General features: G+C 45.1%; 1 protein-coding gene across 1 annotated transcript; it reads left to right on the plus strand.

The window, feature by feature from the left end:
* lama4 (laminin, alpha 4) lies at positions 1-27,694 on the plus strand. Its single transcript, XM_035422337.1, has 40 exons — positions 1-367; positions 5,281-5,382; positions 5,948-6,075; positions 6,178-6,258; positions 6,833-7,047; positions 7,760-7,860; positions 8,161-8,341; positions 8,828-8,920; positions 9,127-9,278; positions 9,506-9,616; positions 10,091-10,202; positions 10,571-10,735; positions 11,283-11,476; positions 13,329-13,445; positions 13,775-13,923; positions 14,458-14,599; positions 14,995-15,088; positions 15,209-15,325; positions 15,862-16,047; positions 16,718-16,857; positions 17,313-17,477; positions 18,353-18,498; positions 18,975-19,137; positions 19,309-19,442; positions 20,111-20,282; positions 20,625-20,756; positions 20,846-20,988; positions 21,121-21,250; positions 21,551-21,688; positions 21,773-21,906; positions 22,031-22,189; positions 22,660-22,813; positions 23,306-23,499; positions 23,753-23,942; positions 24,258-24,413; positions 25,016-25,175; positions 25,866-25,996; positions 26,122-26,215; positions 26,562-26,681; positions 26,885-27,694. The coding sequence occupies exons 1-40, from the start codon at positions 257-259 to the stop codon at positions 27,028-27,030; spliced, it is 5,652 nt and encodes a 1,883-aa protein (XP_035278228.1). The 5' UTR covers positions 1-256; the 3' UTR covers positions 27,031-27,694.
* The last annotated feature ends 232 nt before the right edge of the window (positions 27,695-27,926 follow it).

Below are 27,926 nucleotides of genomic sequence, written 5' to 3' on the forward strand. Positions count from 1 at the left end.
GGAAGTGCTTACAGTCTGCTCTACAGGACAGGGGCTGGGCTGGGCTGGCTGGGCAGGGCTGGACTGAGCGCGAGCGAGAGCGCTAGCACGAGCGAGCGAGAGCGGCGCATCTGGGGGTCGGGCCAGTGGAAAAGTTAAACCGACGGGAGCGGAGGAGCGAGGGAGCAGCGCACGACGACTGCCACACACCACCGCACCACAGCCCAGCGGACAGAGGGGACCCGCGCCGCGGCGCTTTCTGGACCAGCGCAAACAGATGGCTCTCCTTTCCCTGCCCTCGCTGTGCTTCTTCTTCTGCGCCCTCGCCCGGCTCGTCTGCCGGACGGGGGCCGCCGGACTCTGGGGCCAGCAGTCTACGGTGCTGAAAGTAAGATCGCTTTTCTCTTCCGTTCAGCTGCTGCGGTGCAGCCGCTCGTCAAAGTGGGGGTTTGTTTTGGGGGGGGCAGGGGAGTGACACGGTAAAATATCCAGTGTTTATTCAACTCGTACAGAGTGAATATGGTCCCTATTGGAGCTCACAATGTACTCTGTTAGAGTTGAATTAACAGTGGATATTCTACTGTGAAGGGGGGCGTGGGTGGGTTGGTAACGTCTCTTCACCAGAGAAACTGTGTTTAAAAAGGAAGCAGGCAGGCTTTTTGCAGAGAAGTTAGGTTCGGACTTGAGTGTTTTCATTATGCCTGTAGTGCAGGTGTGGAACATATGAACTCCGCCTGTGTTGTTTTTGACGTCGGGTTAAATGTGGGAGGACTGGGGAGGGTGTACCTCACAGACAGAGTGAGTTTCCTCTGTGGGGGGTAGCGGGGGGGGGGGGTTACCCTAATGGGAATCAGGAGGGCTCTGAGGATCGGGGACTTCATCTCACGGCCCAGCGTCCGCAGCTGCATTGACTCAGGGGTGGCTCGTGATTGGACGAGCTCGGAGCCGTAGACCGGGGCCCTGTCTGTCCGTTACCTGGCTGTCCTGTAATGGAAGCCAGCTGCCGGTTGTTGAGCAGAGCTGGAGGGAGAAAGAGCAACAGCGAGCAGGGCACAGGAAACATGGAAAAACCTGGTGACGCATTCATAGTGTAGGGGTGGGGGGGGGGGGGGGGGGGGTCAATGTTCCCCATTAACATCGCCAAGAATAGATCCCGTGCAGGACTGAGGCCCCCTTGGTCTAACTATTAGCAAAATGGTACAGCAAGACAGCATAAGTGTGGACTTTGCTTTGCTCTTTGTTCTGCGCTGCCTGACGACAATCTCAGAAGAGCACAGCCAGAAGTAATAATCTGCTTTACATATTCTTGCAAGTACTTGCATGACAACGGGGGGCAACAGAAGACAGTGCTTTAGCGTTTAACATTTCGATTCAAGGATTTATCTCTGTCAACTGCAGAAAGAGTTTGCGATTCTTGACCGTGCTCGACCGGGGGAGGACCGTTGTAGCCGGTCTGTAATTCGATTAGCGTCTCGTTATCGTGGCCCGTCGGTGTTCGTGAAACGCTCCGCGGAAGAAAGACGCGAACACGCCCCGCGTTCGACCAGACTTCGGCTTCGCCGAGAGAGCCGGCCAAGGCTCTTCTCTGCGGCAGAGCCAATGTAAACAAAGCATCTGTGGCTCATTGTGAGGAGTGGGGTGCGGGCAGGGATGCAGCAGACTTTCTCTCGCATGTGAAAGGGAATGATAACTCTACAGTCCCATGACCTCTCAACCCGAGGGGTGTGTTTGTTTTGGACAGCCCTGCGGGCGTAAAAGCCCTCTGCTTGCTATTGCCAAGATCCCTCTCCATTTACACAAATCTTCCAGTCCGGTTGCAAAGGCTCAATCTTGCAAGACTTAAATGATTGCGTACTCATTTGAAGGCTCAAAGCAATGTCCTGGCCTAGTGTTAGGAGGAAGAGTTGGGACCAATGGAAGCGCAATGCTGTGACATCTTATGGAAAAACTGCGCACTGAACAGAGCACAGCTAGGGCAGGATGAATGTGTTCTTTGTTCTTTGCGCTCGTGGGCACGCACTGAATTGAAATAGCTCGCATAACAGTATGCATTCACAGATGAACGATACAGATATTCTAATTTGTATGGAATTTTAACGTAATTAGGAATGGGTCAGAATCGTCTCTTTCTTCTGAGGGTTAACGTACGACGAACTGGTCTCGTTTAGGACTATATCAAACGAAAGGCTCTTTCAAAGGACATTTGTGACTGATTCAAACACTTAGAAAGCAAAGCAAATTTGGAAAGGGTAGTTCATAGCTGCCAATGACAGTGGAATAGCCATTCGAGGCAAGACAATCTGAGCTGATTGGTTGATGACAGAATGAAGTTTTGCATGTGGTTTGGAAATCTCCAGACAGCTCAGCACAAGCATGTGCCCCAGTTTCCCACGATTCTCTGCTGTGTGAGTCGCAGATGTCTTACACGGTCCAGCTGTTGAGTCGTTCGGGAGACTCCACACAGCTGGAGATCCTATCTGCCTTCATTACCGCTTGGCAGATGCCTGATGATGCCCAGGGGTCACCGCAACACTGCTTTTAACAGACCTGCCTCTGCTGTGATTAAATGGCACCATCACAACCAGTCAACCCAATGTCCCCCCACACTCACACGCATATACATACAACACACACAGTACACACACACACACATACACACACCCACGCACATACACAAACCACACACACACCCACACACATACACAAACCATACACACACATACACATACACACACACACACATACAAACTCACACAATTCATACACACACACGCACACACACACCATACACACACATTCACACACACCCACACACGTATAGACACACATACACATACACAGACACACACATACACACACACACAATACACACGCACACACATACAAACTCACACAATTCACACACACACACGCACACACAAACCATACACACACATACACATACAGACCTACAAATACACACCACACACATATACACACACACGCACATACACACACAATACACACACATGCGCACATGCGCACAAACACACACACACACACACATACAAACACACACACACACACACGCACGCACACAAACACACACACACGCACTCATCCCCTTCAGCCTTCCCATTCCCGAGCCTAGCTGCAGTTGTCCTGTCCGACATCACAATCAAAGCAACACCGATAGCTTTTCACATATCCGAAGAAAAGATTGATTGTCCCCCCCGTTCATACTTCACATTCTGCAAGTGTGAACATGCGTTCGCATGCGTAGTGAACAGGATGACAGCGATGGCTCACATTCCTAATCAACCATCCAGATATACGGTCCGGGGCTGCTGCTTATTTTTACGGCGTGAGTCCGGAAAACCGCAGGAAGGGGTTACAGGAAAAATCTGCACCGCCACAAAGGCCAACGAGAGCAAGGCTGTTCACAGGATGTTTCGCATTAGTCCAGACAAGAGCCGTTTCTTTGTCTCCGCGGCCCGAAAAAAAGCAAATAAATCAAGGGGGCCGAAATGCGTCGCGAAAAATGCGACCGCGCGCATATTCCAGGCGTGCCGAGCCCCGGCGAAAAAAAAAACACCAAACGCGACATGAACCTCCGACTGACCGCCTGAGGCGACAGGACGACGCATTCAGCCCTGGCCCGAAAACAAAGCGGCATTGTGGGAAAGGAGCGGTCTGTAAATAGGGCCACAGATGGCCCTCGGGCGGGGGCGGGGGGGGGGGGGGGGGGGGGGGGGGGGGGGGGGGGGGGGCGAGGTTAGGGGGTACGGACCTTTGACATCGCACTACAGTAGCAAAACCGCGCCTTGGGCTGCGTTCACAAGCACCGCGGAGGAAACGGCTCAGGATTATGACCGGGGCGTGACTTCTCTCAGATTCTCAGATCAACGCCCGCACTGTGCCCCTCACTCGTACCAAAAAAACCGAGCGGGAGAAAAGTGTCTTTATGTGGACACCTGCGCGGGCGTGCCCAATATGGTCGGTCACGGGATTAGGAAGGGATATCCGGGCACACGGGAGGCCATCTGTTTCCGAGCGTTCCAATGATGCAGGTGGGCACAGTGGCGTTATGACCGGGAGGCGATGAGAGGATTTGTTCGATGAGGTTTTGACGGGAGTCAGGATTAGCTCTCAGCTGGCACTGTGTGGCTGCCAATGCACTACCACCCAGGTACACAGATATACTAACCAAAATATGCAGAACTATGCATCTGTGAGTGTTAAGTATACAGTACAGACTACAGAGAAATGTTTGGCACTGATAAATTTGCATTGTCTGTTGAGGTGCACAAAGAAAATTTTGAATTGAAAACTTAGACCTCAAGTTAATTTTTTTAAAGACATTTCACCTTTCAAACAGAGCAGACTACCTACCTACAAGTCATTTTACACAGTAAACATCTGTAAAGATAACACAGATCTCTCTCACCACAACCCCAAGAATAACACGTAATTCTTTAAACACATATAGCCACCCCAGGTGCTCTTCAGTGCTACATGATGTACTCATAACCATGAATCAGTGAAGTATCCTTTCCTGAAATGGAAATTTAGAGAGCTGTCTAATCTGCCATAACTGTCAGCAGTCACTTAGGGAAATTAAGATGTTCTGATGATAAGAAGGTCCTCCAGACGTCTTGCCTCAACAGAGTATGTTACATCTGATAGGCAGCCTTGTCTCCAGAAGTGCAGCTGGATCAACCGGCATGCTACACAAAGAGGACCTTGTCTCATACTATATATACTAGCAGAATTTTAAACCCCATGCACCCTCTTCTCTTAAGTTAAAATAAACCAAATTTAGTGTTTAATGCATACTGACTGTTTACAGGCTAACCATCACTGGTGCACCAGCAGCTTCAAAGAAAGATTTACAGTAGATATTTGATTTAACCGATCACATGCACATAGCAAGAGCAGAGGTGAATTATAGTTCTTGATGCAGCCTTTTTTTACGTATGGAAGTTTCAGAAGCCTGGCTGCTTTCGGTTACACAAGGCTTTGCATCTAGACCAGAGTGATATTTCATAATCTTATATGATGAAGTGTTTGATATCGGTACAGAATATTCTGCCCCCGTGAGCACAGGAGCTAAGACCAGCTTAAACCTTTGAAGGCGTAGTTCCAGGTGCACTTTGGCCCACTTATCTTAAGATTGCCTGCACGTGGCTTCATGGTTCACTAGACACGGGCAAATTTTGGGGGGGGAATGTTGTCTTAACCTTGCTAGTCAAGTTATGGTGAAGTTGAGGGTCTACTGTTCTTTGTCTGTTTTTAAGATCGAAAGTTTCTTTCCCTCCTTAGGTATGTGGAAAAGGATATTTCCTCAGCGAATTAAACAACTGCCTGCCATGCAACTGCAAAGGTCATTCCGACAGCTGTGAAGACATCACTGGGATTTGTATAGTAAGTCTCACTGCGTAATGCTGTCATTTCGCTAATGAAAGGAAATTGCATTCTCTGTTTTTTTTTTTTTTTTTTGCTGTTTCTTCCACAATTAAATTATTATTACATTATTTTAAGTAGTACACTATTGCAAAATGTAAAAAAAGAAAAAATTCTACCATGAAAGGTAGGATTTTCTGAGTATCGTGTTTACATCCCCAGTTTCAGCCAAGGTTATGTTTATTATGTTTGGTATGGTTATGGATTTTGTGCAATTGTGAGAGAGACCACAGTGTTTAGTTAATTGTACTAAAATTTGACTTGTCCTAACAGTTTTGTCTGAGGGACTTCACACATCTGGCAGCCAGAGTTGAGTTAGACGTGTGTGTATCACGAGGGATGCGTAACATGTGATCAGTGGGGGTTGTCCAATGGAGGAAGGGAGGAATTTCCCTGAATCTGTCATGCTGGGATGGGCTGTCTTTGGGCATTAACGCTGAGCGTAAAAACCACCCCCCTCGCCCCCCCCCCCCACCCCTATCATGGGATGTGCGGATTCATGACTATTTTTGGCCTTGTGGTGAAGGACTGTAGGGACCACACCACTGGGGATTTCTGTGAGAGGTGCCAGAATGGGTTTGTCCCAGAGGTCTCTCCAGAGGGGCATCACGTCTGCAAAGCCTGCGCCTGCCCTATTTCGCACCCCTCAAACAAGTAAGTCGGAGGACCGAGAAGGGGGCCATTTTACCTGAAGGGAGGGGGGGAGCAGTTTTAAGGGATGTTTTATTCATCTTCTTTTCCACTGTGTGCCTGTAGCTTCGCTGTGCACTGTGATAAGAGGGGCAGAGCGCTGCGCTGCATGTGCCAGGAAGGCTACGCGGGACACTACTGCGAGAGGTCAGTGCCAACGGGGACCTGGACCAAGTGCTGCACCAGTGGGGCCCCAAATACCACACGAGTGCAGCCAAAATACTGTACCAGTGGGGCCCAAATACCACTCGAGTGCAGCCAAAATACTGTACCAGTGGGGCCCAAATACCACACGAGTGCAGCCAAAATACTGTACCAGTGGGGCCCAAATACCACACGAGTGGGGCCCGAATACTGTACCAGTGGGGCCCAAATACCACACGAGTGGGGCCCGAATACTGTACCAGTGGGGCCCAAATACCACACGAGTGGGGCCCGAATACTGTACCAGTGGGGCCCAAATGCTGCACGAGTGGGGCCCAAATACTGTACCAGTGGGGCCCAAATGTTTTACCAATGGGGCCCAAAAACTGTACCAATGTAGCCCAAATATTGTAACAGTGGGGCAAATCAGCATGACAACATCGATGATACAAGGGCCCTAATTAACACATCTCAAAATCCCCAAATGAACTGATTTGAAAAACGTTATATTCATGATAATGGCCATATTGTCATTATGGTCACTTAATGCTTACTTACCTCCACCCTGTCCTGCTAGATGTGCTCCTGGTTACTACGGGAACCCCATGGTAATTGGCAACTCCTGTAAGAAGTGCGACTGCAATGGGAACTCCGACCCGAACCACATCTTCAACGAGTGCCACAACCGGACGGGCTTCTGCGTGAACTGCTGGGGCAACACGGCGGGCGCCAACTGCGAGAAGTGCGCTCCGGGTTTCTACGGCGACGCCATCAGCGCCAAGAACTGCAGAGGTGCGTGGACAGGTCTTACATTACCAGCGTCTGCATATAGAGGATAACCAGTACTGTAATTAAGAACACACGCTCCAAGTTCACCAAGGGGGGTTGCCCAGATGGTAATTCCATCAGGCGAACTGCAGATTGTATCCTGCCTTTGTCCCCCAAAGCTCGTTTGAGACGTTTTCCTTGTGTGTCTCATTAACCGGCAGTGTGAGCGTAATCTGCAAAATGAAACGCAGGGAAATTCATTAGACGTGTTTATACAGTTGGGACGGACGTGTTGTGCGAATGCCAGTCTTATTCCAAGGTCACAAGCTTTGAATTCTTCTGCTGGGCCTTGTGTGACCGACAATACATTTCCTCTTGTGATCTCCGGCGTAAGAATAGCATTGTTAAATGTCATTGGTATAAAAAAATCTGTCTTGATATTTTAAAATGAATAAGGTAATCTGTACCATATTAATAATTTACTCAAAAATAATTCCTGTGTCAGAAAAGGGATATTTTAATCCAAATGAATAAAAAGACCAAAATAGTAACAGGAAAAGTTTAAAATGTTGAATTAAGTTTCAGGTTAAGGTTTGTGCAGAAGTTGCAGCATGGGTAGAACTTGTTGCATGGATCTGAGGGTTAAGGATGTGTTAAACATGTAGCATTTCCTTGGCACCATTGTCTACTTAACTGATGAATGAAAGATTGAGTGAGTGTGTCTCTGTTCCTGCAGAGTGTCAGTGCAGTAAGTGCGGCACGATGTCATGTGACGACAGGACAGGAGTGTGTCACTGCAAGCCAGGAGTGACCGGCCCGCTCTGTGACCAGTGTGAGGTGAGGAACGGAATGTTCTTCCCAATGACAGACCCCAACATTTGCACCATTTATGCAGATCTTTCATTTATACCTTTTATTTGAAAATTAATTTTGATGATAAGGTCTGATAATGCTAAAAAAAATTGGCTCTGTATAGCCTATCGTTTATTCATTTTTTTGTGTTTTCAAACCTCATCGAGATCAAAATTCCAATATATGTAATGCAAATTAAATATTGGCGTGAAACAACGTACGCATCACATGCTCATGCAATCGTACGAAAGAAGACGTGATCCGCGTGTTTTCTGTGTACTGCAGGAAGGCTACTCCGGTTTCAGCAGCTGCCGGGGCTGCCGGAGGTGCGAGTGCGGAGCGGCCTCGCTGCGTCCGACCTGCAACCCCCTCACCAAAACCTGCTTGTGCCGCCCGGGGGCCGGAGGCCAGCACTGCGAGCGCTGCGAGCTCGGCCACTGGAACTACAGGAGCTCGGGCTGCCAGAGTGAGTACGAGCGCGTTCCCAGGCCTGCTGAGGACAGTCAGTCTCCCAGACGGAACTGTCTCAGGGGCCAGGCTGATATGACAGCATTACTGGAACTCTGCCAGTTTTCCCCCCCAGCCCACTCCTGGTGGTAGCGTCTTATTCCCACTCCCGTTCCTCCGGAGATGTCAGGAATGCATATCCACAGCTCCGTGGCCCTCGGGCCATCTGCACATGACCGTGGGGGATTAAGTCAGACGAGTATCCCGTGACATCACCGTTGGACCCCTCCATTTTACTCGCGCAGCTGCCAAAGCGCTAAGCCCTCGCTATAGGCCGGACAGTAGAGCAGATGTACAGGGTTCTCAGCCAAGTGACCCTCTTTGGGTTTCATATATTTGACGTTTGTACTCTACTGTACATCCCCTGAAACCATTAAAAACTGTGGGAACGAAAGGCGTCATGGGGCCCACTCTTTGACCAATCGGCTTCATTTGTGAAATGCAGGGTGTGACTGTGACGGCGGACCTTGTGACATGCACACTGGGGAGTGTTTGCCGGAAACTTCCGTCTCCTCTGAGGACACCATCTGCAACATCAGTGAGTCTGCACTTAGCAAAGCAAAAAAAAATTCACCTCACTCTATTAAAAACTGCGTGTTTAGCCAACAAAACAGTGGCAGTTAATTCCAATATTGATGCTTTTACATATTATTTTGAAAAAACGCATTTGTAATGCAAGACCTCTGCCTGCTGTTTAGACCTCTAAACCATGTGGTGGCTCAAACAGAAAATATCTAATTTCAGGTTGCAATGAGTGTATATGGTACCTCATTGGTGACATAAGGCAGTCCAACAAGACTCTCGACCAACTCAAACTCAGCATCATTAACATCTCCACTGGAGCCGCTGCAAATGATCGCCTCAAGTATTACAACTACACCGCAATACGACTGCAGGTAAACAATTGCTGTTTCGATACCTTCACCAGATCAACAGAACTCTGGCAATGGTATCGACTGGCCAGAAGCTTAGCACTATCAAAAGAGACCCATGGGGCAAGGTTTTTTTTTTTGTTGTAATGATACATGTTAGTGGTTAGCATTATATATTAGTCAAAATGCATTGGTGGGTTAGATTACTGGACGCACGATACTAAATGGTGTTTGTTTTGTTTCATTGACAGGCTCAATTTGTGGGGTGGAGGAATAAATCGAAGATGATGAGAACCCAGACGGGTGAACTGGAGGAGGCCACAGCTGTTCTGGTGTCTGACATGAACCGGCTGGGAAAGAAGGTCTGTCGACTCCTGGGCCCGTATACACAAAGGGTCTCCTGCCCAGAGTTATTCCATGAATACAGGACCAACTCCTGAGGAGAGCACAAATGCGAGCTTCCCCAGTTCAAATCTACTTTGTTTATTTCTATTTTCTCTAATTCTACGCTGTTAATAGGCTTAAAAGTAAAAGATCCACTGCACACACAGTTATTATTTGAGGGCTCTTTATAGAACTGTACTTCCCAGCATAAATTCAGACAAAATACACTTTTTCTCATATTCCGTCTGACTCAAGTCCGTTACTCCAAGCATTATGCCACACTTTAAGCACTTTAGGTCTTTTGTCAGATTCCATATGACGTTAGGACATCTACAGGGTGCAAAAAGCAAGGGTTTGTCATGAAGGCGAATAAAAAGCTGTAAAGCCTTTTTTAGTCTGTGTTTTCCCTGGTGAGTCTGTAATGTTTATTTCTGCTTTGGTGACTGTGTCAGGAGACCAGAGTGAAGACTCTGAGAGACGCAGTGGATAACGGTACCCTGCAGAGCTTCAATCTGGCAGATGAGCTGGCCAAAAATCTGACAACACTCAACATGGTGATAGAGGGTAAAGCACCAGCTCTACATTACTTTCAGACTAAAAATATGCCTTGCAATTTAAAAGATCGTTGTACATTTCCACCACACATGAAAGTAATATGTCAATCTTGTACAAATTTCACTACGTTACGTTATGGTTACTGTATGTTTTTCTTCTTGTTGCACTAAATTAAAATGTCTGTTTTTCCGTGGTTATGAACGTCATTAAATGTTCACAAAGTCCAGGCCCTGAGACGGGCTTGAGCAAAAGGTCAAGGCAAAGCACCTATGAAACTCGGGCCAGTATCTCTGTATATCCCCTGTTATCTGGAGCCTGCTGCCTTCCTAAGATCTCTGTTGCCGTGATACTGAGGCTTTGCTCCCTCCCTGACCCAGAGATGATCAGCGATTGGGAGCTGTACAGCGTGCACCAGGACGTCGACCCCGAGGTGGTCAAACAGAAGACCGCCGACGCGGAGAACATGGTGAAGAGGATGAGGAAGCTGGACCTGTCCCCGAAAGAGCCCAGCACAACCGAAGAGTCGGCCGCAGCCCATGAGAGTGAGTGCAGAGTGCAGGCCTTAGGGGGTTCAGAGCAAGAGATGCAGGCTAAAAATGTGTGTGTGTGTGTGTGTGTGTGTGTGACTGTGTGCGTGTGTATATGTGTGTGTGCGCGCATGTGCGTGTGTGTGCACACACATGTGCGTGTGTGTTTGCTCCTTGTGTGTGTGTCTGTGTTTGCACCTCATCCATGATTCTGTCTTGGCAACCTTCTATCTGTGGGAGATGGGAGAAATGCGTTAGGGAGGTTTCAGACTGTAGATCAAGTAGTGGGGTGGGTTCACCTCAAGGTTTAAATTCTTCCTACACGGATTACTGTGTACAGTATGTAGGAGCACGTGTGTTCACTTGCGTGTCTGTGGGCATGCACACACATACTCGTGATACACGAGTCTGTGCACTCATGTGCATGCATATACAGTATGTGCATCATGTGTGTGTTTGTGCAAGTGTGCATACGTACTTATGCAAATGAATGTGTGGTATGCACACATGTATGTGCATATTTTTGTATTTGCTCATGTATTTATAAATGTATGTTTTCCAGTGTACAGACGTGTCCGCCAGATGGAGAAGAAGCTGGTCAGCACTGAGGGACGTCTGTCTCCAGTGCGAGATCGCTTCTCCGGGTTCAGCGGCAAGCTGACCGATGCCCAGGACCTCCTCCAGAAGGCCACGGGCACCATCCGTCAGACCGAGGCCAAGAACAGAGCCAACCTTCACAAATTCCACAACAGTGAGGTAACTGTCCGAATGTCCTGAAATGCCTCCTCCCTGAGTCCGGTCTCCTCCCCTTTAACTCCCGTCTTTTTAGCTCTCCTTGTTAGTCAACACGTTTAATAAATGTGACACACCGTGGCAGTGAGCCTCTGCTTGGGAGCTGAGGTATTATACATGGGGATCTGAAACTGTTAGAGTACTGAGTTTATCACTCCTGCTTTTAGGAGTCCTGCTTTATCGCTCCTTTTAAATGTGAAAGCACTGAGTCCTGCGTGGATTGTTTTCGTTCGCTGGGGCTGCAGGAAGCCAGGAAGTCCGTTACCTATGATGTTTTAGGAGAAAACAGGCTCATGGGAACAACTGCTGCAGACTGTTAAGATTTATTGGGTGGGTGGAGTGTTTTGCTGTGCAGCCAAATTCCTCCTCACTTCTTTATAACCTGTGCGTACAATGTGTGCAGAACAAACTGCAGTGTGTGACTGGTGAATCTGCAGAAGACAAAATACTGTATAAACCGTATAAAAGCAACTTTTGCCTGTAATTGAATTATACGTGTGTGAGTGTTCTTTATTCGCAATTACAGTTTTTTGTAGTTACACAATTACAAAAATCATCAAACTGAACTCACAATGCACGTATAGGCATCACACACATGTAGATTATGAATGAGATTCCTGAGCGAGCCACTGTGTTTCCATTCGCTGATGACTCGACCGCTTTCTTGGTTATCTGTGGTCAGATCTCCATTATCAGGGTCTTTGGTGTCATATCACTCAAAAGCCTGAATGGGGCGCTGTGCAAACAAAAGGCCTCAGCCTAATCTGGGGCTCTCCCACCCCGGCCAGAGATTGGACTGCACAAGCACAGACACTGACATGCAGAGGTCATACAGAGGGGCGACGGCACCTCACCCTAAATTCAGTTACATCCCACTGCTGCTCTCGGTCAGAAAAAAATGCATTGCAGAATAAGACGCCGCGCTAAATAAAATTAGGTTAGCTAATTATCTCTACTGTTCACCACACCTTTGTTTGCTTACAGCAGATTAAAGATCATTTTAAAATGTGAAAGATAAACTGTGGAAAGTGGGTAACCATAACATAATGTACACAAAAGAATAAGCTGTGAATTTTAACCCTTGGTACATTTACTGCTAAAAATGTATTATGATTTCAGTCTCAATGGGGTTTTTTCCTGGTTAATGTTAAATAAAATTGTACGAAATGATGCACTATTATTTGCTCTATACATATTTTGTGATTATCCAACAAATAGAAAATAGCAAAAGAAAGTTTCAGAATTTAGAATATAGAAAAAAAAATAGAGTGCACAGGTGTCTCCTTCTCCTTATGGTCGGACAAAGCTCGAATAGAATATACAGTACTATTTGAAGAATATACTAATAATGGTAAACTTTTACTGTTTGCTTTACTAATTTTTGACTGTATTTCAGCCAAGTGATCTTCACATAGTATTGTAATACTGCAGAATGTTTTTAAGGCATCATACAATTTATAAACAAATATATGCATACATTTGTCTTATTATTACAAGCTCGGATTTCTTGCTATATGACATATTAATAAATTACCATTGCATAAGGGCATAGTAAAGGCATCACAATCAATGTATTCATATGCTTATATTAGTGTATTTATATAAATGTTTTTCTGAGAACTTTTCAGATTCACTCTTGTAAGAACATACAGACAGGCAATGCGCATAAAAGTGTTGTGACCTTTATGATAAATGAGATGTAATCAAATCCCATGTCCTCTTTCTTGTCATATGTTCTCATTAAACTTTTTTTATTTTTTAGAGCATTAAGCAGTATGCAGACAATATCCTTTTTATGCCCCCCCTCCCCCTCTAGAACCACAGACAGGTACAGATGGACAAATTCGGGGAAGTGAATAACACCCTGGAGAAAGCCAGAGGCTTCATCACCGAAACAGAGGGCATATCTGCTGATATGGATGACATGGTGAAGGTAAAGACTCCTCAGTAACAGGAACACAGTGCAGCTGTGTACCTGAGATTCAACTGCTTCTTTTAGCTCTGTTACAGCTGAATTAATACTGAATACAGTCCAAAGTAAATGAAGAAATGTCTAATTCATCATGTGTAATGTAGGGTGTTAAGCCAGAATTTAGAAAAATTACGACTTGCATCTTGGCAACAGTTCCTCTTTATCTGTGGATTTTAGCTTTGTCTTATCTGTGGATTTTTAACTCTGCCATATAAATTCTCAATATTGCAAGTGCTTTAATGAGTAATGGGGTTAAATAAGGTGTTGTTGTGAATTATTGCTTTCTTTAGAATGTGACCCAGTTCCACGCTGCGATTGATGGAGCTGGCAAGCTCCTGACGGAAAGAACGCAGAACCTGTCTCTTGCCGACAGGGAGCTCGTCCAGAGAGCCACTGACCAGGCCCGGGAGCTGCAGAGACTAGCAAATAAACTGGAGCTGTGAGCACAATACTACAGTATATGCACTGCGTCACACTAGATTCTCACTGATTCACTGCACATTTCATCACACTGTAGGCACAGTGTATCTAGTTATGCACCCTACAAACCCCCCTCCCCAACACACACACACACACACACACCACTGCATCTGCTGCATCAGACAACAAAAATACACACACTACGCCATAACTCACAATGAAACAGACCACACAATGCATGTACACATGATCAGAACCACAAACTGCCTAATACAATATCCTACATACCACAGCACAATCATCCAAGACCAAACACCACAGATGGAATGTTTGAACCAGGTCTTGGAATTGTTCAGTGAATTTGATTAATAGCTTTAATCTTGAAAAACACATTTGCTCTTTTCCTTTCATTCTCAGAAACTGAGCATTTGCCTCTGTGTTCATATGCACACACATGCTGTAGGTGACTGTATTCACTGAGTGGAATATATGAACAAAGATACAAAATGAGGCTTGAGGTGTATTAGAGCCAAGTTCCTATTTCTTTGTTCAGGAACCTGAAACACAATGATGCCAATGGATTCGTGCAGAAGGCCATCGATGCATCCAACGTGTATGACAACATTATCAAGTACATTGACGAGGCCAACACCACTGCATTGACAACCCTTGACTTATCCAGCAAAGCTGATGATGTAAGTGTGCTCTGTTTGTGGCACAGTCACAGCAATGTCATTGGTGTCAAAGTATTGCTTTGACAAAAACTACTTTTGATGTTGAATATCCACTTGCATATTGAAATCCATGGTTTTGAAGGATTCATTCATTAAGATGCGATGGTGACTTATAATTTAGCTGTCTGCTTTACTGTATTTTGCCATTTGCTTCCAACACCATCTTATTGTATTTTTCTTTAAATCATTTTTTAATTATTCTGTATCTCAGCTTTCAGGGATGGTTACCTTTAACACAAACGCTGTCTATATTATGCATTTTAACTGCATCACTCTATATTACATTTTCACATGACTTTCTTCTGTATTAATAACTTTTTTTATTGACAGTTATGCTCTTTTCTCTTTTATTTAAGGCCATCTCTGGAATCAACACACAGCGTGGCTTTCTGAAAGCACAGAGTGACAAATTCTTCAAGGAGTCTGTCAGCTTGCACTCTGATCAAATTGGTAATTTTTTTTATGAATCAATTACTCAATCAATATGAACCATCTTTCACATGGGTAAAGAGTTTGTTATTTAAAAGATATCTAAAATGCTTCTTTTAATGTTAACACTTGCTTTTCCAGTGGTAGACTCCACAGTTCTTGACACCGGTAAATATTTGGAGGAGACAAAAGAGACCATGGCGGATGCCAAGAAAAGACTGAATACTATAGTAAATGATGTAAACGCACTTGAGAAAGGTGAGTGAAACACTTAAATATATGAAAAATTGTTGTTGGCAGAAAGGTTGTAAAAATTTTCATTTCCAAGGACTAATAACTTTATGTACTCTGTAAAGTTTAGTTTTATGTATATGAACTACAGTACAGTATGTCATGGTAGAGGTTAATGTCACGGAAAGTCTTTTGAAGGCATGACACAAACAATTCATCTTCTTGTGTTGTGTGTATCTTAAAAGACACATCTTAAAAGATTCTTCCAAAAAATTTAATCCAGATGAGATGTTTGGTTTTACAAATAAATATTTAGAAGTCAACCTTGTAGAAGATTGTGCTTTTGTTTGACACAGTAGATCCAACCAAATATTAGAGTTTCATCTTGATATATCTCCCAAACTTGCTCTGAACAACTGGTCGACTAATCACGCCCCCGCTCTCACCCCAGATTCAGATGTGGGATTGGTTGGACCGGTACACTTTTTTTACATAATGAAAATGGCAGTTTCAGAGTTTTATTTTGTGGTCTGAACCTTCGCGTTCTGGATGTCTATCCACAGGCAGGACGACTCAGCGCCTGCAGTTCACCAAGGAGGTGGCAGAGGGCACCCTAAACCGATCCGTCGAGGTCCTGCAGGGCGTGAACCCCATCAAGGAGCGGGTGGAGCAGTGGTCCAGCAACATGAACAACGACGAGTACTCCGCCGCGGCCTACGACCAGGCCGTCCTCTCGGCCGGGGAAGCAGGTACCCACGCGCGCTCACTCGACAGGTCCATCTGCACACGCTTCAAGGCCCCCGGCCCGACGCGATAAGACCCCGGATTGTTTTCGGACCCGTTTAACCGAGGGCGCGATCGCTCATACTCGAGATTTTTGAAGTATCATCGCTTTAGACTGCTGGCAGGCCATCGCATTCCGATCCCATGATTCCCGCCTGTGCGTTCGCAGTAGAAGGCAGAGGTCGTAAATGTACCGTAATTCAGAAGAGCAGAGACAGCTGTCAGCCAACTTTCCTGTGTGTAACATCTTTATGTTATTGTAACATTTTATGTATTTTTTATTTGCTCGTTCTGTTCACCAAAATATTCTTACTGTTTTTTGGCTACAGGCTTATCTTTCTGTAAGAACACATAATCTGAATCTGAACACATAATTTTTGCCAGTGTCTGTGCCAATATGTGCAGAGCCAAACTTTGGCCCATTGTCAGAGTTAGGGGGTTGTAAGAGAAGATCATATTGCTATCGGTGATCTGAATACTGGACACTAAGTACAAAAAAGGTGGTATACATATTGGTGAATTTCCAGTATTTAGTATGGGCTTTGTATTTAATATGCCAGTATTATAATTTTACGATTGAATTGCTGAAACATTTTTACTACCGTAACAACCACTACAATGATGTCTTGTTTATAGTGAACAACTTGTCTGAGCTCGTCCCAGAACTGCTGGACAAGCTACGTGTGGTGGAGGAGAAAAAGCCTGTTAATAACGTGTCCACCAACATCATACGCATCAGAGAACTCATCGCCCAGGCCCGGAGCGTGGCCAAGAAGGTATGAGGGAGCCAAACAGGTTCACTGGCCAAAAGAGCAAATACAGCTGTCTAGCTATACTCTGCAAAAACACAAAATGGCTTTCTGGCCAATGATAACATGCTGACAATATGACCAGTGAAAATACAAATAGATTGTTTGACCAGTGAGAACACAAGTGAGCTATCTGGCCAATGAAAATGCATGTGAGCATTCAGAGAAACTTAAAATAAAATGGATAACCAATGAGAGCACAAATTAACTATCTGAACAATGGGAAGAATGACTCGTGGCACTGCTGGGTTTTATTTGGAATAAGTTCTTGGGGCACAAAAATAAAATTGTGATTCTAAAGGCCCTCGGACATTTTTAAATCATACACAAATGCAGTGTTTCAGAATATAAATGTTCAGCGATAAAACATATCCCATGGAAATCATGGGTTTAAAAGAAAATGCCTCTGTTTATCCCTCAAGGTCCAAGTGTCGATGAAGTTCAACGGCCAGTCTGCGGTGGAGCTGCAGCCTCACGACAACCTTGAGGAGCTGAAGACGGTCACCTCCCTCAGCCTGTTGGTGCGGGTGGAACCGGACAAGCAGCCCACGAAGGACCGCTTCGTCTTCTACCTGGGGAACAGAAATGTGAGCAGGCCCTAGCGTGCGGCGCCGCGGGCGGCTCAAAAGCGCGGCGGCCGCGTTGATGTCAGGGCTCCGCTCTCCGCGTGTGTGAAAGGGTGGGGGTGGGGGTGGGGGGGGAGGGGTAACGGAGCGCCGCAGAGTCCCAGATCAGCTATTCACACTTCAGAGGCGCGGGCCTCAAGGACAGCCCAGATAAAACAGGAAAGGAGATGAATAGCTTGTTGTGATCCCAAGAACAGGAAAAGTCTTTGAGAGCTGACAGTTTCCTTTTCAAGGGTTTCCAAGAGACGGCTACGACGATTGTGTGCCCGCCTTCAAAGGGGCCTGATTTGCATAACTATCGTTACCTCGTGTACACACAAACACACAGACACACACACACACGCACACACACACAGACGTGATGGAAGCAGGATTTTCACTGTTATATTTAATAGTGGCAGCTCTGGTGATTTAGCCAGCTTTGTATAGGAAAATGTACATGTATAAAATTATTTTTAAATGCACATTTCATCGTAGGCCAATTGAATCATGTCAGTGTCATTTTCAGGATTAAGATTATTTATGTTAACAATGATTCAATTTTTAATGTAAAAATATAAATGTAGATATATTTAATTTCTATATTTATTTGAATAGCCAAATACAGGATTCACTCGATCACTATACTCATAAGGACTAGGTCCCATTTCACCTCAGAAATGTGCTGAATTAAAGGTTTAGTGATTGCTTGTTATTTTTAGGTTATTATTAGTCAGAATCAATATAGATAGTCTAATCTGTGAACACAGATCCCTTGCAATTCATTACATGGTATTTAATTTATGTGTTTGTGCATATAACCAGTGTTCACATTTTGCTCGTGTCCTTCATAAAAGGGAGCGAAAGACTACATGGGCCTTGCCATAAAGAATGACCACCTGGTGTACATCTACAATCTGGGCGGCGAGGATGTGGAAATCTCCCTGAATTCCAAGCCTGTCAGCACGTGGCCCCCCTTCTTCAATCTGGTCAAGGTGGAGAGGTAATGTGTCCCCACCTTTGACACCACACACAGTCCTTTCTTTGGTGATGTTATTCCGTCGGCGCACAAGGCACTCAGGATAAACAGGAACATGTATTTCAGTACACACTGGCATCTGTTAATCTGTGCATGGAGGAATCTGATCATCTGTCACCTTTATTTTTCCATGGGCAGAGAACCAATATATTTCCGTTCTTTGATTTGTCATTTTCAGTGACATTAGAAGGCTTTCTGATATGTTCAACTTTACTTAAACATATGTGCCACCATATATTCAGACATATTATTCAATGCATTGAAGTATTTTTTCAATGCATATATTTACATATAACAGCAATATATTTTCATTGCACAAGGGGCTTTTGCACAACAGTCTGTCAGCTCACATAGGAATCTGACCACACATCACCACAGAAGTCAGGGGTTCTTTGGTGTGACACGGGGGCTCCACTGTGCTCCTCTGTCTCTTCCACCAGGCTCGGAAAGCACGGCAAACTGTTCCTGACCGTGCCCAGCCTCAGTAGCACCGCCGAGCAGAAGTTCATCCAAAAGGGCGTGGCCTACGGCACCGAATCCCTGTTCGACCTGGACCCCAAGAACGCCGTGTTCTACGTGGGCGGCGTCCCCCCGGACTTCAAGGTACTGCGTGTCTTTCGTCTTTGTTCTGAAGGCCGCCCGCACGCTGCTGTTCCCAGCCGTTAGTGTCAGCTTTCAGGAGCCCGCAGCGGCCCCCCGCGTGGCTGGCCCTGCTCATAATAAACTTGCTGTGCGCCGCGGGATACGGCGTTTACTGTGTTCCTCTGTGTCTAGCTGCCCACCGCGCTCAACCTGCCCTCTTTCGTGGGCTGCATCGAGATGGGCTCCATGAACAACGACGTCATCAGCCTGTATAACTTCAAGCAGACCCACAAAATGGACGTCGTCGCCGATTCACCTTGTCCCAGGTGACGTGCTTCCCTTTTTTTTTTTTTTGTTCCATCACATCCACCACGTGAATGCATTTATGTGAAATCCACTGAAATGGGTTCAAATAAGAGATGTATACTCTACCCACAGTACATCCCATAATGGAAAGACAATCTTCAAGCACACAGGGTAGTTCTTTCCTGTTTGTTTTAGCCCTGGTGATGGTCAGAATAGCAGACTGTGAAACACACAGTTTTACAAACAGCTCTAAAATGTTTGTATATCTTATTTACTCTTCTTCGTGACTTTAAAACAGTGCATCCACCATAGCTCATGTGCATTTATTTAAAATTATTTGATTCATTTAACAGATGTGGGTGGTGCCTTCTAGGTAGGCAGTGGGTGTATGCATTCCTAGGTGTCACGTCAGTGTCAATTAGACACGGTGTCACGTTAACCTCCTCTTAACCCCAAATGCTCAGACAAACTTCAGATGGTCTCCTAAGACTCCTCATTTGACCTCTGCTTTTAAAGAGGTTACAGACGCCACTATATCATCATCCAAACACAAGCGACTGAATGTTTTGGTCAGGTGGACCAGAAACCCACTGATAAGGTCATGAGAACCAAGAATCTCTTTTTTGGTACTCTCCGTCATATTTACTCCTTCCTGTCATCTTGCCTCCCTGACTTCCTGTCCCTCCAGGTACAAGCTGGCCTTCTCGCAGAGCCGGGTGGCCAGCTATATGTTCGATGGCACAGGCTATGCGCTCGTCAACAACATTGAGAGGAGAGGAAAGTTTGGCATCGTCACCAGGTTTGACATTGAAGTGCGAACGGTGGCCAACAACGGCATCCTCTTCCTGATGGTCAATGAGGTAAACTTTGTAAATGTGCATTTATGCTACATCTATAGCATGTTTATATTTATATGCTATCCTATTGCAGTATATTACACAGTATGTAAACTGCATTTAACTGCTGTCGAAATGGCTCTCTTGCCTGAGATACACTGCAGCCCTGATCTAAGTGTGTTTAAAGAGGAACCACACTGATTAATGACTGTTTGTGTCTTGCCAGACATATTAACAGAAAGCATATGGACTCTTCTTTCTTTTGAAACCATTCCAGTATAAACTGATGTTGATGATGATATTGTTGATTTTGTGCACTGAGCATGTGCAGTAAGCGGAGGCAACTCCTCTTGCTCTTTTTTTCAGGACAATTTCTTTGTGCTGGAGCTACAAAATGGCTTCCTGCGTCTCATCTATGACTTTGGGTTCAGCAGCGGGCCGGTTGTAATGGAGAGCAAATTAGCAAAACTGCAGATCAATGATGCCAGATACCATGAGGTAAAGCACCACACTGCATGGCTCTGTATAGTGGCGGGTGGATACAGTATTTTAAGCGAGAAAGCAAACTGAACTTTCCTCCTTTCCAGGTGTCGATAATTTACCACCATTCAAAGAAGATCATCTTATTGGTGGACAGAAGTCATGTCAAATCAATGGAAAGTGAGAAGAAAACATTGCCCTTCTCAGATATTTACATTGGAGGTGCACCCTCGAGCATTTTACTCTCCAGGTAATTTCCAATTCATGCAAAAGTATTAACACAGTTACTGCTGACCTTGAATTGAGAGACAGTAAATAGTCATGTGTCTCTTGTGGCTGCGGTTTTGTCACATCCTGTGTATCCACTCCCATCCTCCTCCAGGCCAGAGTTCTCCTCCTTGGTGGGCCTGAAGGGCTGTGTGAAGGGCTTCCAGTTCCAGAAGAAAGACTTCAATCTGCTGGAGGAGCCTGGCACTATTGGAATCAGCAATGGCTGTCCAGAGGAGTCTTTTGTATGTAGAATTCAGCCACAAATATAGTTCTAAAGAACTTTCCACAATGGTCATTCATTTGTGCAACCCAGCCTACAACCATAATCTTACAGAGCTGCCCACAAAGGTGTTTTATGTGTACAATCCAGTCTACAATTATGACCCATTTGGATTGCATAAAATATCTGTTGCTGCTACAACAGATATTTTCAGGAGTCTTCATATTTTCAGCTCACCTAATCAAAAAATTCAAAAGAAATAGCAAAACTCTAAACCCCAGGACAGTGACATTTTTCTGTGTTTCCACTGCGTTTCTGCCAGATGTCCCGCAAAGCTTATTTCATTGGGGACGGCTTTTTGGGATCCTCAGCGAAGATCTCCCCCTTTGACACGTTCGAGGGAGGCCTCAACTTCCGAACACTGGAGCCAAATGGCCTGCTCTTCTACCACAACGAAGGGGTATGATGATGCCTGTGTACTGTGCATGAATCTGTTCTCTTTTGTGAAATTCAATAGCTGTGAGCTCTGCATTGTGTGTTTCAGGCTGACGAGTTCTCCATCTCACTGGAGAATGGAGCAGTGGTGCTGAACTCCAGGAGTACCAAGGTGAAGTCGCACAAGAAGCACTACAATGACGGACGCACCCATTTCCTGGTGGCCTCAGTGACTAAGCAAAAGTAAGTCTGCTGGCTTTTGAAAAAGTCTAAAGTAATTTCTTAGTTTTTTACACAGGAAATAAATATATATGGCAACAAAAGTACTGACTGAGATAATATATGCAGTATGACTTCATTCTTCTAGGTATCAACTGGTTATCGATGACAAGGACAAACAGGAGAAGAATCACGCAGCCTCGTCTCAGTCGTCCACCGGAACACTGAAGACCTTCTATTTCGGAGGCTCCCCCAGTAGCAGCATCAGGAACTTCACGGGCTGCATCAGCTACGCCTACATCAGCAGGTGACAACTCACACAGCTGAGGTTGCCGATTGGGATCACTGTGCAACACACAGAACCAAAAACCTCATTTTAAAAAAGACTTTTAAAAAATCTGATTTTGAGAATGTTGAACAAAAGAACACGAGACTAAGCACAGCAAAATAATTCCATCAAAGTAGTCCTGGAAATGTAAGATAAATCTGCATTTGAAGTCGCGGGAAATAGTTTTTCCTGCATTGCTGTTTACTCGTCTCTGCCTCTGATTATGGAGCGGCCAACAGTATCTCTGAGTGGACTGAAGCCAAGTGCACAAAAAGAACTGCATGTACTGTATGGAGATGTGGGCTCCGTTACCCGGGAGACGGGGTTGCTCTGCTGTGTAAGCGCATATCCCCAGCTCCGCTCGGCTCAGGGTGAAAGGACGTGGAGACCATCTCCCTGAAGACGTAGCGAGTTTCCAAAACTCGGCGGCTTTGTGTTTCTCTCCACAGGCAGGACAGGGACATCGAGCCAGAGGACTTCCAGAGGTACTCGCAGAATGTCCAGGCCTCCCTTCAAGACTGCCCCGTGGAGCGACCGCCAGCAGCGCTGCATGTGAAACAGAGCAGAAACTCCTCCAAATCCAAGCAGGGACATTCCAGGAAGGTAAGAGGACACTGAACAGGCAAAATGCTCCCTCAGACGCCTATAGAGTTTTCCCAGTGTGTATGAACTTATGGGCAGGTCATTTTATAACACATTATTGCATTACAGGCATTTAGCAGACACTTTATCCAGAGCAAATTAGACAACTTTTTACATATTATTAACATTACATCCATTTATACAGCTGGATATATTGTATACTGAAGCAATACAAGTACCTTTCTCAAGGGTACTATGGAATCGAAAAACAAATGTTTCCTACTCAGGAAACAAACCTGTGACCGATATTAAATTAGGATAGCAAAATGTTGTTATATTCAACCAAGAAGAGAGGCTTCAGTATGGTTTTTGATTGGATTTGAAGAGAGAACTGAAAACATCTACTGAATATTGCAAGTAATTGCAAAATGTTTTTCAGCACATTTACTTATAATATTTATTTAAAGTTCTAAAACAATCCTGCTCTGAGTGACAGACATTTTCCTTACCCAGGTGAGCAGAGATAAGTCTAGTGAGCCTGAAGTCCCAGTAGGGGTGAAGATCGACCCACTGGATTCACCAGAGATCGAGGCCACGCCTTGTTACCTTTCCCAGAAGCCTCGGGCCACTCGCCATGCCTACCACTATGGGGGCACCAGCAACAGTCGACAGGAGTACATGGACATCCCAGAATCCTTCAGTGAAAGGTCAGTCTGCTGGGAAGCCACGGGTATTCTGTATGACACAAACAATCCCAGACACATCCTGTCTGCAAGTCTCTGAGCACCTTCTGAAGAACTGTGAATCGAGAATTCTGCTCAAACATTCTGTGTGTGTTTCCACCACCTTAAAGGGTGGGTAGATTTTACCCACATTCCCAAGATGAGTAAATTATTAATATACTCAGAAAGTTATAGCTGGCAGTAAATCTTAGTCTTGTTGTGTTGTTGTCGCCGTTAGGTCCCACTTCTCCCTCTCTCTGAAGACGAACTCTTCCTTCGGCCTCATCTTCTACGTCTCGGACCAGGCAGAGGACAACTACATGGCTCTGTTCCTGGCCCACGGGAAACTGGTGTACACCTTCAACGTGGGAAGCAACAAAATCAAGATCAAAAGTGATGAGAAATACAACGATGGAATGTGGCACAATGTAAGCACGAGGTGTTTTTTGACTGATCTGATGTCCATATGCTTGCAATGCAAGCACACCTCAGCCCGTAAATGGTAAATGGACTGCATTTATATAGCGCTTTTATCCAAAGCGCTTTACAACTGATGCCTCTCATTCACCAGAGCAGTTAGGGGTTAGGTGTCTTGCTCAAGGACACTTCGACATGCCCAGGGCGGGGTTTGAACCGGCAACCCTCCGACTGTCAGACAATCGGTCTTACCTCCTGAGCTATGTCGCCCCCGTAAGTTATTCAGGGTGGGCTTTCGGTGACCTGTAACTACTCTCTTCCTGCAGGTTGTTTTTACCCGCGATGGGAACGTGGGACGATTAATTATCGACGGTCTGAAAGTGCTGGAGGACCGGGCTCAAGGTGCCAACGTCTCCTGGCACGTGAGCGGGCCCCTCTATGTGGGCGGGGTCCCCCCCGGGAGGGCCCAGAAAAACATCCAGGTACAGAGACTCTGAGAAGATATGAACAGGCACCCGAGCAGGACGTGTGTAGGAAACACACCTGGGTCAAATAATTATATGAAATATTCTAACAGATCCTGCAGATTAATTTTTAAAGAAAATTAATTCTCACCAATATTGAGAACAGTATTCTTCTTTCATATGATTGTACATTTTGGTTAGTAACAAATGTGAAGGATCTTTAGTTTTTTCCAGTTTTACCAGCATATGCACCAGCATTCATCTGAATTATATTAACATATGGTATTAAAGTATTTAACCCTGTTATTTAAATATGTGATTAGAATGTTCTTAACTGAACTTTCTAAAGCTGAACAATCACTACTGGTAATTGAAAGCAATGGAGTTTAAATAAATGTTCCAAAAATTCTCTTCAAAGGGTTAAAACACGTACTTGACCCAGGTCTGGTATGAACTGTTGCACTGCGTTTGAAGAACCGCACAGGGAAAATGGACCCATCTGCCAATGATTTGTCTTTGTCCTGTTTATCTTGCACATGGAGATTTATACACAGCCATTTCTCTCATCTCGGTCGTGGAAATACACTCATCCCTCATTCACTGTTTCCCTCTCTCCCCAGAGGAACTCTGTGTACAGCTTTACCGGCTGCGTGAGGAATGCCCAGCTCAACGGCCAGGGCCTGACCTCCGTGTCACAGACCTTTGGAGTCACCCCCTGCTTCGAGGGGCCCTCGGAACCTGGGTCCTACTTCTCGGAGGAGGGCGGATACGTTGTTTTGGGTAAGGCACGGCTTTCTGTCTGCCAAACTGAAATTAATCCCATATCCTCAGACAGAGGTTAGACTACTCCAAGATGAACATAAACCAAAAGATCATGGTGTGATATGACTCCCCCTGAAGACTTGAGGATTGCTTGCTTTGAACTAGGATGTTTTGCTTAAAATGGGAAAAACTGCACTGAAGACAAATGTTGTACAGAAGGTCTGTAGTGCTTCTCGCTGCAATGAAAGTACCGTTTGAATTACGCTTATTGTTTTTCATGGCCCTGATTTAGCGGGGGCCGAGTTGGAAACAATTTGCCTGATGCGTGTCACCTGACATTTCAGATTTCCCGAGCATAAATATACAAAACCGCACGGGCCCACAGCTGAGAGGGGGAACAGAGGCTCTCATTAGAAAAGTGCAACTTGATATCCCCCCCATTGCCGGGGGAAAAAATCTGGATTGGTGGGAAGCGAAGGGGCGAGGATGGATAGCTTTGGACCCCCAGGCCTTGAGAGCAGAGCTGCAGCTGTCGAATAAGCTCGGAAAAAATTTCACACCTTGCCGCGGCCGTCTGAGTTTCACACGTGCGCATGCTTCCGTCGCCGTAGCACTGCAAAGCATTCCGGGTCGGAGGCGTGAGAGGTGAGGTTCAGCATTGGGACAGGCTGCCTGTGACCCGTTTTTTCCCCCCTCATCCCCCTTCAGATGTCTCTTTCAACCTGGGGCTGAAGTTTGAGCTGGTGATGGAGGTGCGCCCTCGTGTGGCATCTGGGGTGCTACTGCATGTCTACACTGCTGAGGGAGAGTATGTCAGCATGTACATTCACCAAGGAGAGGTGAGAAGAAACTATTAAATACACACATACAGACACATACCTGTCACACACATAAAATAAATATAGATGGTCTTTCCTCATTTATTCATAATTTTAGATTTACAAATGATTAATTGCCATTGCAGGTTGTGGTCCAAGTGAACAATGGAATCCGTGAGTTTTCCACACGCGTGTCTCCAAGGCAGGGTATCTGTGACGGCAGCTGGCACAGAATCACAGGTGTGGTGATATGTAATACCAGCTCACAGATGCTCTCTCTCTCACACACACACACACACACACACACTTTTAAACGTGCATTTGTTTTTCAGCATGACGAAGATAAATAGAGACTTTATTTAAATCCCCAAGGAAAAGCCCACTTGTCATAATGCAAAATCATTAAGAAGAAAATAAGGTTTTTTGAAAACACAAAGTACTATTTATTTATTATCTGTCAACAGTGTGTTTTTTGCACCCAAAGACTTATCCCCACTCTCTCCCTATGCATTGAACCAAATTAAAATATAGTAGGAGCTGTGCTGATTATGTGGATGTTTTTTGTCTCTCTGTCTTCTGCTTTTAGTGATCCGAGATTCCAATGTTGTGCAACTTGATGTGGACTCTGAGGTGAACCATGTTGTGGGTCCCCTCAACCCCCAAGCGGCAGACATCAGGACCCCTGTGTTTATTGGTGGAGCCCCAGGTCAGTGGCACCTATAAATGTCCAGTTACTATTGTTTTCCAGTGTGGTATAAAATAGAGCTTGTGTGTTATTGGGGAACCTTTATGGTAACACGTTCAGTACTTACAACATAACAATACATAACAATAAAACATTAGGATGAAGAACTACTTAATAAAGTTATATAAATGTTGTTGTTTTTTCTCCTGCTCCTCTTCCTCCAGCATCCCTGATTCCACAAGGCCTACCCACAAGCAGGCCCTACACGGGTTGCGTGAGAAACCTGGCTGTCAACAATATCCAAGTCAGCTTCAGCAAAGCTGCCCTGGTCAGTGGGGCAGTCAGTGTGGGCTCCTGTCCAGCGGCCTAACACTGGCCTTCCAGCAATGCTAACACCACAGCTCCACAGCCAAGCCCAGAGTCCAAATCACCATGCCCTGTTACTTCTGTTCCAATAAAGAAGCATGAAATCAAATCGTCACTGTTTCTTGGCTGTACCAATGTATTCACTAATATCTATTATCCCTGTTGCTGTTTCGAGTAAGAATGAAATGGGAATCTATTCCAGGTCAGTTAAGAATTATGTAATTTTTTAATCTTATGTAATTTGATTTCGATAAAGAAATGCGATACATGTTTATTTGCTCTGAACGGCAGTCTTATGCCGAGGTTGCACCAATAAAATACATTTGCATATGTGTCATGTTTGTAAAAAATAGAATTAGCCCACAGTAGTGGCTGTTTTACACACTACTTAATATCCCCACACAAACAAGTTTTTAAATATATTTTCATTTAACATTTATATTATAAAGTAGGTATTTCCTTTTGATTAAAACAGAAATACTCTGACATTCCCTTAAAGCATAGCCTCAAGGAGAAGACTTCCTACTCTAATAAGAGATGATGGCACAAGAAAATGCTTTCAGCTTATTTCTGCTATATAGTTTCAAAGATATGCTTTCTACGCAAATAAGTAATCATCTGTTTTGCATAAAAACTTTCTCTGCAGATTAAATTGCATACTCAAGTTTGATTTGTGCTGGTGGTTTTTAAGTAATAATGCTCCACAAAAGATAAAGCATTTTCCACTTGAAATGGATATCGGTAAATTAACTTTTAAACGCATTTAAACTGATTAACACCCACATTCAGTGTGGTACTGGACCCGATACATACGATGCAGCCTAATAATGAGTGCTTTTATTATCATAACTCAAGTGAGCAATTCATTCGTTACCATTCAAAGCGGTACTGTTACTGCAT

The sequence above is a fragment of the Anguilla anguilla genome, chromosome 6 (assembly GCF_013347855.1).
Source record: "Anguilla anguilla isolate fAngAng1 chromosome 6, fAngAng1.pri, whole genome shotgun sequence".
Lineage (NCBI taxonomy): Eukaryota > Metazoa > Chordata > Actinopteri > Anguilliformes > Anguillidae > Anguilla > Anguilla anguilla.